Consider the following 12,736-nt stretch of genomic DNA (forward strand, 5'->3'; position numbering starts at 1 on the left):
GCTGAAAACACTTCAAAACAGCGTAAAATAGCGTGCCCAAACACCTCATAGCACAGAATTTTGCAAAAACGGCCAAACACACCATAATAATGCATGTTGAAAAAATGAACGAAAAGGCAAGGCTATAGTATGGCTAAAAATGTCAAAATATGACATGTCCCAAAAACAGATTAAAACACCNGGCCAAACACACCATAATAATGCATGTTGAAAAAATGAACGAAAAGGCAAGGCTATAGTATGGCTAAAAATGTCAAAATATGACATGTCCCAAAAACAGATTAAAACACCTCAAAACAGCACAAAATATCATGCTGAGACACGGCATAGCACAGAATGCTGTAAAAATGACCAAAAAATAAAAATAAATAATGCATATTGAAAAATGAATGAAAAGGCAAGACTATACTATGGCTAAAATGTCAAAATATCACATCACACCTGTCATAATTGTTTTCTTAACTTAAGAGGAGGACTAGTATTATTTTTTTATTTTCATTATTATTACTAATTTTAATGCATTTTATTAACGGGAAATAATAACAGTCTTTCGCAACAAAGCATATTATGTTGTACAATGAGGACAGTATGTTTGTGTGCATAGATTTTGGAGATATATTTGTGTGTGTTTGTGTGTGTATGTGTTTGTGTGTGTGTGTGTGTGTGTGTGTGTGTGTGTGGTGTTTGTGGTTTATAACTGCAAGATTTGTACCCTGGTGTACAGCTTTCATGGAAATATAAATAAAGGCTATGTTTCAGTTTTTCCCATGTTGGGGTCATTTTAGGAAAAGTCATTGAATTTCAATCTCAAAATAGACCATTTAGGAGGATTTCTATACTGTTAAACAACGTGGCGGGTCATTTGCAACCCCCAAGAGGATGAAAGAGTTAAGGCAGCATCGTCACATCAGTTGTGGGTGTAAAATGATAGCCAGTGCAGTATAAAGCCCTAATTCCACAGGGTGGTGCTAATGCTGCATTTTTGAGCACATCAGGACTTTCAACAGGCCTATGGAGAGAAAAATACTGTGTTTGGATTATTTCACAGATCTGTTCACCAAATTACAAAATACAGTTGTGATTATGAGTAAAGGAAAACGTGCATTTCTGCATTTCTCAGGGAGGAACAGTGGGTGGTAAGCATATCATAAAGGCATTTTCATTTTCACTATTATTACACCTACAGCGGTGTTGCCACTCAGGAAACAACACGAAGCAGAAGGTATTCCATATCATTAAATGTGAAAGTAAATCAAAGACATTAAGTCCTTTCTCCCACAACCTCAAATACCATTTCCATCCACTGTGGTGTTCAAGCTGCAAGACACATTTTCTTCTCCGACTCAGTACACTTTCAGTATTGTTACAGTATCTGCCATACAGGATATCAACATGCGAGAGAAATGACTCAATCAAAAAAGTACAATTCAGATAATTTAGTGAAATTTTACTTCATTTTACTTATTTTTTTTTCCACAGATAACCAAAATGTTCCTATCTCTCATTTTGAAACCAATACTTTAACTTTTAATATTTGTGGATTGCAGGATCAGTTTTTATTTGTGTATTTTGAAAGCAAAATCTCGAGTCATGATTATCCATATTATGATGAAAGAGAAGTTGCACTGTCAGTACAATTTATTTATAAATGTAAAATAAATTTAAGTTGCATACTACAGATAATTCCCTCGAAAAGCTTATTAATGTGAAATGTTTACAGCCTGTAATCTAAGACATGCTATTGATTTACAGAGGCTGTGCTGCTTTGCGCATTATGTAAGTGTTATGTAAGTATGTGTTGTTATGAGGAGCTGTCAGGTCGTCTGGCTGCAACACGTTTAAGCCATCAGGCAGTGAAACAAAGATTCCACAGGAGGGAAAAAAGCTTTATTAATATTTTAATATATATCAATAATACTTTATATACAAAATATGTACAACAAACAGCCTTTTGTTACATTTCAAAATAAAAATCCCAAGTACCTCTCTCTATACAAAACTATTATTTTTGTTTGAATTTTACATTCACTCATTTTGCCAGACACAACATTTAAAGCAAAAATACATTGAAACACCTGCCATGGTTGTGTCTGCGAGTAAAGGCAACAGCATGAGCTAAGATCAGACCTTAACTTGACCGGAAAATTGTGGGCAAGAAGATGCAAATCTGGTTGAGCACAAAGCTTGATGCTGTACACGTTCTCATGGCGTACAGAAAATGACTGCCTCGACCTTCCTACGGTAGCAAATACACTCAGTGGGTCACGTATCAAAAATAGAGATGTACGAGTAGTATAAACAAAAATAATTACATGACATTACTTCACAGGAACTCCATCTAGATGCACAAATAAGCCGTGAGTCACAAACTAAACGGTAAAAGCACGTACGGCCGCGTCACTTTCGAAAAGACATGAGTGACACACCTCGTACAGTGACAACACCCTGAATTCTTTGAACACTTGTGTTCGTTTAGCTGCAAGGTAATTGAAGGGACAAAGGAGCAAAGTCTTATGCGATGTTTCGTCAACATTTCTTTTGGTGACATTCGAGTCCGAACAACTGTTTGTTGGAGACAAAACACTGAAGGTAGATCCTCCAATCACAGATCTACAGCAGAATTCAAGCAGCATCTACAAGGGGCTTTTGTTCAATCTTTACATTCATTACAGAGTGGTGTGTGTGCAAAAAAGTAGGTCCAAATGATTTTTGGGGGGCTTATCTGTGCCTTACATTCTGGGTTTACCTCAAACATTCATTGAGTGCGGAGAAAACAAACCTTTCTAAAAAGAACGAAACCTTGCGATCTATGGCGCACTCTTTAAACTGATCATCTTCACAGTGTTTCAGAGCCATGCAACAGGTGATCTAAGAGCCTTCATGCGGGCTCTCCAGGTTGCCCGTTTAAGTCCTGTCTCCATGTGTGTGAGAAGCTGATGATAGATAACGGCAACCATTTGGGGTCTTTGCTGGGGTTAATGTTCTGATGGGCCAAACAACAGCTGTCATTTGAAGGGAGGCCAGTGCGTTTATTGGCGCTCTTTTCAACTATTCAACCCCATCAACATTCAGAGGGCAAGATTCCAACTGGAACTGTTCATTCTTTGGTTTCCAAGTTCAATGGGGGGACCTGCTTTAAAGCTTTGTGAAGAGCAGGGGAGTCCGTGGGGTTCGGGTAGGATGCTGGAGACCCTGCTCTTGGGGACATCACCAGAGACGATGGATGCGTCTCAGGGGGCATGCTTGCCACGGAGCCGCTCATGCCCGGGTACATGACCGGCATGCCCCCAGGGTACCAGCATTTCTCCAGCATGGGCAGATAGGCTGCCGCTGCTGCAGCTGCAGGGGGGATGAGATAGAAGGGGAGACAAAATGGGGACTGGTTGGGGGAGAAGCTCATGTAGCTGCCAGGGCCTCCTGACACATGACCAGAGAGAATCTCGTCCTCTGAGGAATCGGACCTTGACTTCTTGGCCCGAGGCTCATCGCCCTCCTGCTTGAAGGCACTGGACATGACATGCTTATGCTCCCCATCCTTTGTGTGGCTCTCTGACCACTGGGCTTTGGGGTCACGCTTGTCATGTTCCCCCCCATAGCCGCTGTCAGTGTCTGTGTCACTGCCGCTCTGCTCCCCCGTCGCATGAGGGTAAGTCCTTTGAATGACGGGAACGCAGTTTTTAGCCGAGCCATTGGATGACCTTTGGGGCTCTCCGGCGGGTTTCTTCGGTTTCTCCAAAGCTTGAGGGACAGACTCGTCCCGATGTGGGCTGCTTTGATGGTGCAGCACCTCAGCTGCTACCTTTTGGATGTGGCTGATAACATTGGATGGAGTCAAGTCCCTGTTGCTCTCTTGGCTGGCCAGATAGTGGAGGACCTCTTTTGCGCACAAGTGGAAACCGGAGCGGAACATCTCCTCGCTGCTCTCTGCGCTGTCACCTCCATGATCACCTGGTTGATCAAAATCACAAGGTTAGAAATAGTCTTTAATGCACATTTTTCCAAGGAGTAGTTCTGCAAAAGATCACGCATCACGCATCATGGCATCAAACTTACTGATTTGCAGGTCGTTCTGTAGCGCAATAATTTTCTGCTGTTGCTGCTCCAGAAGGCCACTCAGGGCTTTTACATGCTTGAGAGTGAGCTCCAGCACCACAGCTTTCTCCAAATGACCCAGCGTCTAAAACAGGAAGACCTTCGATAAGTATGTTGATCTTTCTTATGTAACACATTCTGCAGCTGAACACAGAGCAAGCATCAAACACCCGGGAAGTCATGCAATCCACGTAGACATGCAAATTTGTCAACAGCAAATCAAAATCTAAAATATTGTATTAGAATTTCGACAATAAAAATACTGAATTACAAAATTAAAAGAAAAATATTAATCTTTATTTTAATCTTAAAATGCTCTTGTTTTATTTTCCCGAGCCTCCGAAACTGAATCCAAAGACTGGAGCAAACAAAACTGCTCAGCAAAACCATGTGGCATATCAGATTGCCTGTCTGTTAGCAGACATGCCATATGTAAAAAAAATATGATACTCACTGTAAGCTTAAGATGTTCTGGCAACAAATCCTTCAGCTGGGCAATGCACTCATTGATTCTGTCACGTCTTTTCTTTTCGATCAGTCGGTGCGGCAACTTGTATGTCTCCTGGAGAGAAGTTGAAATGTTAGTGAATCTGGACTGCTCAGTTTAAACTGATAAAGGTTGGAAAATTGTGCATTTTTACTTAAATTCACCTTGCTCTCATCTCCACGCTTCATGCCCCTCCTGGGTTTGTACACATAAATGGGAAAATCGATTCTTTTGAAAGACAAAATTAAATTAGTTAGTCTTAAATTGGGAGGTTTCAGCATAAAAGTGTTTAATATTGAAGAACAGAAAGTAACATAACAAACAAAAAAAAAAAATCTCTTACCCTTGCATGTCAGCTATATCCAGTGACGGGTGTTTTGGCACACAGGGAGGTGGTTGCGCGCTGGTAATCCTCTCCATATTGCCTAACTGTCAAACCCGAAGAAATAACTTTAAAAAGCCTTCAAAACGGTCCAAATATATCTCTGCAGTCGCGATTCAGACAAAATCATAAAGAGCAAGAAAAATCAAGAAAAAAAAGTATCTCCTGTTATCCAACGTGTTCCCGCTGTGAGCCGGAGTTGGGAACTGCGCAGTGTTGTCACCCTGAGGTCCGGACTCGGTAGTATGTCTGGGGAGGCTCCACGCCCGGTTCAATGTGTGAGAGCTGGGTGGGTTTTGACTACGTGTTAAATAAACCCTGTGACTGCAGGCACGTCTCTCGGCTGGAGACACAGACTCGACACGGTCACATGAGCCTCACGTGTTGGACGGCGCTTTCAACTCCTCACCCTCCCCGCGACACTCTCTCTCAGACACACACACACACACACACGCACACACACACACACAGACGCGCGCACGCAGCTCGTCTCCCCGCCCTGCTGCTGGAGTACAACCCATTCGTGTAGTACTCCTCCACTGGGGCCAGTCTCGTGTACCACCATGCTCCGGCTCTCGGCGGGCACACCGTGTCTGCAGAGCTGACCGTGTTTACACAGACAGAAAGTAGAGCAACAGTTCCCTCCGCGATACTGAAGGGGTGAAGCATTGTTTGTTAAACTGCAAATATGTCGGCCGGTACATTACATTGTAAGAACAGCTGGAAACACTGCAGTGTCTGCAGACCCTGCGCGTTAAAAAAAAACATGTTTATTTTTATATATTTATTAATTTTTTTTTGCACAATAATCTTTTGGTTTAACGCCCTTTATAGCTGTGCAGTAATACACCAGGAGACTCAAAAAGCGTGATAAGATCACAATAAAGTCAATCACAAAGTTGTGAAAAAGATCACAGGACATAGGTAGGTCTAGTTGTCGTTAATTAGCCAAAATAACAGAACTACCCTATACAGTAGTATTAATAATAAAAATAACAACAACTTTGATACTAGTACTACTATTACTAATTATAATAATAATAGCTAAAGGAAAGACAACCTTTTTTAAATTCTATCCCTCTATCTGCCTCTCTCTCTTTCTCTCTCTCTCTATATATATATATATAGCCTTTATATCTTCTATAAGATATATATATATGTGTGTGTGTGTGTGTGTGTGTGTGTGTGTGTATGTAATGTATCTTGTATTATAAGATGACAAAAACAGTAAAACAATAAGTGTTTTCTCATAAATCTCCGTGTTTCTTTGTGGCCAACTACTCTTCCTTATCATTTTGTGTTGCATTTTGTATTATGTGGCATGTGTCACGCGCTAACTCACGCTCTGTAATTTTACACTGTACCCGTTGGCTGTGTGGCACGTGCACCTGCGGCGGGACGACACAGTGGCTTTAGCGGAGCTGTTTTCTTTTCGTTTTCTACACCGGCTGCTGTACTGATAGTATTAAAGCTGCTTGTACCCAGCGTGCTGTCACGTTGAGCTCCTCATGGCCGGCAGAGAGCCGAGCAGCAGATCTCAGCTGGTGACGTCACGCGCGCAGAATACCGAGAGTGCCCGACTGGTCGGTCGGTTCCACCCGCCGACGTCCCGAAGCAGCCAGAGAGGAGAGCGCCGAGCCGGAAACGAGGGAGCGGGGAAGCTGTCTTTGTCAATACTTGCTGTATATTCTGATAAGAGTCTGACACATGTTTCTGCTTACTTCAGACTTCTGTGGAAAACTAATAACTGTAATGTCAGTGAGTGGTTTGCTTTTCCCAGTTTCATTTTAGAGCTAAGGGGAGCCTACATTTTAACATTTATAATCACACCAATAAATATAGGCTAACATTTGGACTTTTTTAAACTGCATCATGTCATTGTTTGTCAGGCCACTGCATCTGAAAAGAAATTGACCCAAATATTTAAAGGTTGAAGAGGTATCCAAGTCATTAACTTTAGTAAGAGTAATAATCTCACATGAAAAAAATAAATACTTCATCTCAATAAAAGTAAAAGTCCCGCTCTAAAAATGTATAAGCATAAAACATACTTAAATACTTAAATTCCACAATCTCTCCCATCGTGGATATATAAATATATAATCTGATTATTATTAGCAGTAGTAGTAGTAGTATTGGTATTTTAGGCCAAAAACGTAAACTACATTGTGTTGTTGTTTGTTGTTTAAGGTGGAGCAAATATTAATTTCTTCATATATTTAAAGTTTTTTATTTTATAACAATGTTTTGTTTTTTTTTAAAATAATGATCATATTTCTATTTGTAAAATTTTAATCTAAAAAGTAACCCAGAATTATACCTGAACATTACACAATTTGGAGTAACAAAAAGTACAATAATTTCCACTAAAACGCAGAATATTCAGCAGCATAAAATGGGAATACTCATGTTAAGAACAAATACCTCAAATTGTAAGTACAGTACTGGAGTACATGTGCTTAGTAACCTTTTAACTATATTTACACATGTGACCGTGACATGTCGTGGAGCACGGCCGGCACCCATTTCAATCACATCAATTCAAATGGCAACACTGTTCGCTCTATGAAATGTTATAATAATAGTGATTATTAACCTAAAGCTTATCCTGATGAAGCCCAACTCATAAGACGTTGTGCACAGCTGCACTGCTGCACTCTACATTTCAAACAGCAATGAGTTTGTGAAGAACCATATAATTTGCAAGAATCTACATTATGAATCTGTATTCAGTGTTTTTCCACATTGAACTGATGCTTTAATTTAAGCTGTGAGAAAATGGAAAAAAATCATATGTCATAAGCTGATTGTTGGTGACACACTGACAGGCATACTTTTACTTCAGTTTTAGTTTGACTCAACACAAAACAGCGTCCTGATTGAGTATGAAGCTCGATGGGGACGGTAGTAAAGTGTGATTTTATGCCTGAGACTGAAAGGCAGATAAGCATCAGCTCATCTTCATATGAGTAGTCGATCATTACTTGGCATGCAGAGAATTTTCCAAGAAAGCTCCGGATTAATGAGGATATACGCACTTTACAGTCTCTACAGTTATACATATTGCACTCATATTGCAGACAGTTACTGGTTTCAGAGGTGCGTGTTTCCAGTTGAGAGGTGTTTTCTCTAAAAGCTGACATATTAATTGAGACATGGTCAGATTTAATGTCTGAACAGGAGAACACTGGCTGAAACTGATGTATTTGACTTGTGGAATATATTACATTTATTCAATAGGTGGCATTTATAGATGTGAATAAAACATCAGTTAGGGTGTGCATAGTAGACCTTTTTCCTCAGTTTTATTTGAGCAGTAAAGTATGTGAGTCCGATTTGTTTTAACTTAAAAAGGGTAGTAAGTTGAATTAATACAAAATTCAATCAACTTAAAATTTTAAGCAAGCCCTTACACTAGTTTTTTTTTTTTAAGTTCAACCAATTAGTTTCCTTTTACAGTGTAATCAAACAATAATTCATTACTTTAGGTGGATAATTTCTAATAATAACCCTAAAAAGGTCACCTTAACCTTTAACAAACACAACATGGAGTAAAGGATAATTACATCAATTTTAATAAATAATTCTACTTTAATATACAAATTGACAGCGCTTAGATTTTTAGTTAATTCTAACAACCATGAGTAGTTTTTCTATACAAAAGCAAAGATTAGCAACAAACTTTATGTACACATAGTAGTCCAAAAAAACCAAAAAAAAAACAAATTCTAACAGTAGCATGAAACCAAACTAATATATCTGAGTGAAAATCAACATAAGTGACTCTGCACGAGCAGCAAATATGTATCAGACTTTAAACAAAGACAAAAACAGGCACCGATGGAACATGTTTGCTGCAAAACAGGAAATACGCTAAAGACGTTTATTACAGTAAAAGACTCCTGAGCAAAGTGTAAAAGCGAGAGTCAGGGTTTATTTGACCGACGAGCAAAACTTTCTAAACATCCTTTAGACCCCAGTTAAATAAGAAAGCAAATTTATCATAAAATAAGTTAGCACTGACACAGATGAAAGAAAACTATCTGTATATATTGCTCTCACACAATCTCTATTGAGCACAGCCGACTCTCAAGAAATACCAAATTTTCAAGAAATAATACAATAAATGTAAAATTGAGGAGGCCAGCTTATTAAATACTATCTCTATATTTGTAAAGACAACCAACTACTCCCTATTTTATCCAGAGACAATAAACAAACAAAAAAATTGTCCCACACTTTTAAATCAGACATGATTGATGAACTTAAATCCACACACCAGTGAGGTTGCATATTTAAGTGAAAATATTGCACAACATTTAATACTGCTTGTTATGCCAGGAATATAAATAGAAAACATTTAAATTAAAAAAACCAAAAAAAAACAAAACGGGACTAATTCTTCCTGTCCAGTCAGCTTAACATGTTTCAAGTTCAACCAGTAAAGGCCATGTGATGAGAAACCCAATTTACGTCGACGTAGAAAACATTTGGCACCATTTCCAACTGGACTGAACACAACGAGGTGAGTGAGTGTTGCCGTGTGGAGTAACACGTGCATGGGGTAGAGCTACACATTGCCTTATGACTACCTATGTTACAGTGTTTCCCTAACATTATTAATTACACTCAGTGCAGTATACATGATGAGCAGTCTCTGAGCGAAGACTGCACACGCAGCCACCGCTGTGAGCTGCTTCAGAGCTGTGTCACCTGACCTTATGCGGGCTGCTGGGGGTTGACGTTCATGTGCTGAGGGTGTCCCAGTAGGCCAATCCGCTGCTTCTGCTTCCTCTGTTCTGTCATCTGAAGAGCACAAAAAAAAGACTTAAAAAAAAAAGAAAGTCATCCCACCTGTACCTCCACTGGCACACACGTCCTGTTCCGTTAAGCACGCCAGCAGCCCCTCCGGTCTACAGTCTTCATTCTGTTGCATGACTTTACTGAAACTAACAAACTCTGCACACCGCCGAACTGATTCTCTTGAAATCCAGCCAGCCTCAGTCATCCACATTGCTGCGTCCTCTGACGAAAGCAGCCGAATACAAACGACTCATACTGAAAGTCAGTCGAAAGAAATTTCAGAGATCAAGCAAGACGCATGAGTCATAACACAGATGCTAACCTTTACACCAGCAGGGACGAGGACGGCTTTTCTGCTAACAATTGACTTTAATTTGCACCTCGACACTGAAACACAACAATATTAAAAGTGAGACGACAGAGTGGTCCTGTAATGAGTGTTCCAGGAGAAATAATTCTGCATAGAAAGAAGTGAGAGAGAAAATATTATTAAAACACATCGAGTGGACGGCCTAAACCCAGTCGGCAAGACTGCTGGGCTTTTTGTTACACTGTAATTGTCTAATTAAGCCAATTTAACAGAGAACGCCTGCGGCAATGTTTTCCTGTTTGTGCTCCTCTCTGAATGAATGCCACTTCATCTCAGCTCATCTGGGAAGATTATAAATTCATGTACAGACACATTTACATGCCAGCACAAACATACTTTTTTTAACCCTTGAAACATGAATGGACATCATCACTTGTGCTGCGTTTAGACGCCCTCACAAGTATCTAAGTCTCTGAACGCTGAGCATATTGGTTTGCTGTCTTTTGACAACATGGGAATAAAGGCAATGAGCAACTAGGCAAGAGATGTCCCACAAATTACAGGAAATTAGTAGATTTGGAAAAATAATTTTTTAAATTCAGAAAAATTTTCAAAAAATTATGTCAAGCCCATCCCATATGGGATTACAAGACAATATTACAATACAAAGCATGTGTCATCTTCCAGTATTACAGATATCAGCAGAAAAATGGATACAAATGGATTATTAATTAAGTTACAAAATAATATTTGACCATATTCTTCCAAAAATTTTTAATTGTACCATGAAAAATAAATTTGACTAATTTTACAAATCTAAAATTTGTTTTTAGAAAGAGTTTGTTTTCTCATCTCCCAGGCTTTCTCCAGATAACAGCCTGATCTAAATATGTCACATGTAAATAACCAACTTTGTGCATCATCCATTTCTACTAAATCAATATGTGCTTTAATGTTACGAAACAAAAATTGGTGCTGTTCCACATAAAAAGGGCAGTAGAAAAAAAATTAAACTCGTTTTCTATATCAGCCAAACACTGTATTCATAATTATCATAATTATATTGACTCCAAAGATGACATTTTTGTTTGAAAATTTAATTCTAAATTTTATGTTGATTGCACAACGCAGTAGCTGTAGAACAATGATTTGCTATTAGCCCAGCTTTCACGATGCAGTTCTGCTTGCCAACAGTAATGATCTCCCTGGAAAAATGAAAGATTGATTTACGGCATGAAAGGAAGTGCTTCAACCATTCTGCAACAAAAACAGGAAGTGAACTTTGCTGTTTGTTTTCCCTGATCCAGTGCTAGCTATCCGCAGCAAGGAGTGATTTACAGTTGTCATTATTGTGCTCAGTAGTAGTGGACAGATTGATTTACAGGTCGATCTGTTCGCGATGTTACTGTAACAGTTACTGTCTTAAATTTGAAATGAACGTGACATTATATGAGCAATTGTGATAATATATACCATGAATGTTGGCAAAGTTAACTGAAAAGCAGCCACATAGCTAAATTTTGCAACCATTTTGCGTACAACCCCTACCTCGCAAATGAAACCTTTATTTCAGGAGTTTTTTCTCAAAGTAATTCAATGTAGGTGACTTGCGATGACCGGAGTCCATAGCAACAGTCAAAATCAAGTAATGCTGGGTTACAGAAACAATTGGTTTCTGGCACTCTAGCTAAAATAATTACGACATTTCTTCACATATTCAGTTAACGTTTTCTTCTCTCCCCAATTTTGTGTGTGTTGATGTTTGATGTCGATCGCTTCCTGGTTTCTGAGCTCTGAGGAAAATGGAAAGCGATGTGGTTAGTCTTCGCAACAGTGGCGTCAACAATAATACCACATGGTGATGCAAGGTGGGGTAAGAATTGAAAAGTCGAAAAAAAAACTCTAAAGAATTATCATTTCTTTAACAGCTTTTCAGGTCATTCCCTTGTTTGTTTATTGTTGTTTTTTCCGTTAATTTCCTTGTACTTTTTACAGTTTATTTTGCCAAATTTTGGTTCAATTCTTATGTTGCTCATTGCCTTTTTCCCATGTTTTGGGAAAAATAAGCTGATTTGCTCAGGTGCTTCTTAATGCAAAATGTTAAAATCAGGCCTTGATTTGCTGAATTTGGGCTGAAATGTGACACTGCCCTTCACAGCTTGCTGCAACACAATAATCATTTCCCCATGTCTGGGTCAAAATGTCTCAGAGACATTCACTTCCTCACAGATAGTTCTCATTTCAAGGGTAAAGACATTTTTACTATTGTGTTTACTAGAAACAGTGGACTGCAGCTGTTGTGCAATTTAAGACTCAATATCAGCAGAATGTGTTCTTCCACGACTCAGAAGCACTTTAGTGTTTATTTACTGTCTTTTAAAGTTACTCTCACACTGACCAGTCTAACGAAAAAATAATATTTTGAATGAAATCTCTCTTAATTCTACGCCTATCTAAACATTGAGAAAGACTTTAAATCAATAAATTAATAAAATAGACAAGCAGAAAAATCAGATTGAGAGCCTCGTGGGCTGTTATGTATCATGACTCACCACCTTTTGCATTTAGTAACCTCTTCATGTAAAGGGCAAAGAGCGGCAAACAAACAAAACCTCCAGCGTTCACATCTCTAGGGAAACTTGTCTGTCTCTCATGTTTTCCC

General features: G+C 39.0%; 2 protein-coding genes across 4 annotated transcripts in view; both read right to left on the reverse strand.

The window, feature by feature from the left end:
* Nucleotides 1-1,922: 1,922 nt before the first annotated feature.
* Nucleotides 1,923-5,356, reverse strand: bhlhe40 (basic helix-loop-helix family, member e40). The gene is made up of 5 exons (XM_042495130.1): nucleotides 4,923-5,356; nucleotides 4,744-4,807; nucleotides 4,547-4,654; nucleotides 4,054-4,177; nucleotides 1,923-3,948 (listed from the first exon to the last, which is right to left on the reverse strand). The coding sequence occupies exons 1-5, from the start codon at nucleotides 4,997-4,999 to the stop codon at nucleotides 3,098-3,100; spliced, it is 1,224 nt and encodes a 407-aa protein (XP_042351064.1). The 5' UTR covers nucleotides 5,000-5,356; the 3' UTR covers nucleotides 1,923-3,097.
* A 2,713-nt stretch (nucleotides 5,357-8,069) lies between these two features.
* itpr1b (inositol 1,4,5-trisphosphate receptor, type 1b) overlaps nucleotides 8,070-12,736 on the reverse strand; it is a 123,792-nt gene continuing 119,125 nt past the window's right edge. For all 3 annotated transcript variants that reach the window (XM_042499025.1, XM_042499016.1, XM_042499007.1), the window contains one exon: nucleotides 8,070-9,767. In XM_042499025.1, coding sequence (XP_042354959.1) covers nucleotides 9,681-9,767 — 87 coding nt within the window. In that variant the 3' untranslated portion in view covers nucleotides 8,070-9,680. The remainder of the gene's footprint in view (nucleotides 9,768-12,736) is intronic.

Source organism: Plectropomus leopardus, chromosome 2 (assembly GCF_008729295.1).
Source record: "Plectropomus leopardus isolate mb chromosome 2, YSFRI_Pleo_2.0, whole genome shotgun sequence".
NCBI lineage: Eukaryota > Metazoa > Chordata > Actinopteri > Perciformes > Serranidae > Plectropomus > Plectropomus leopardus.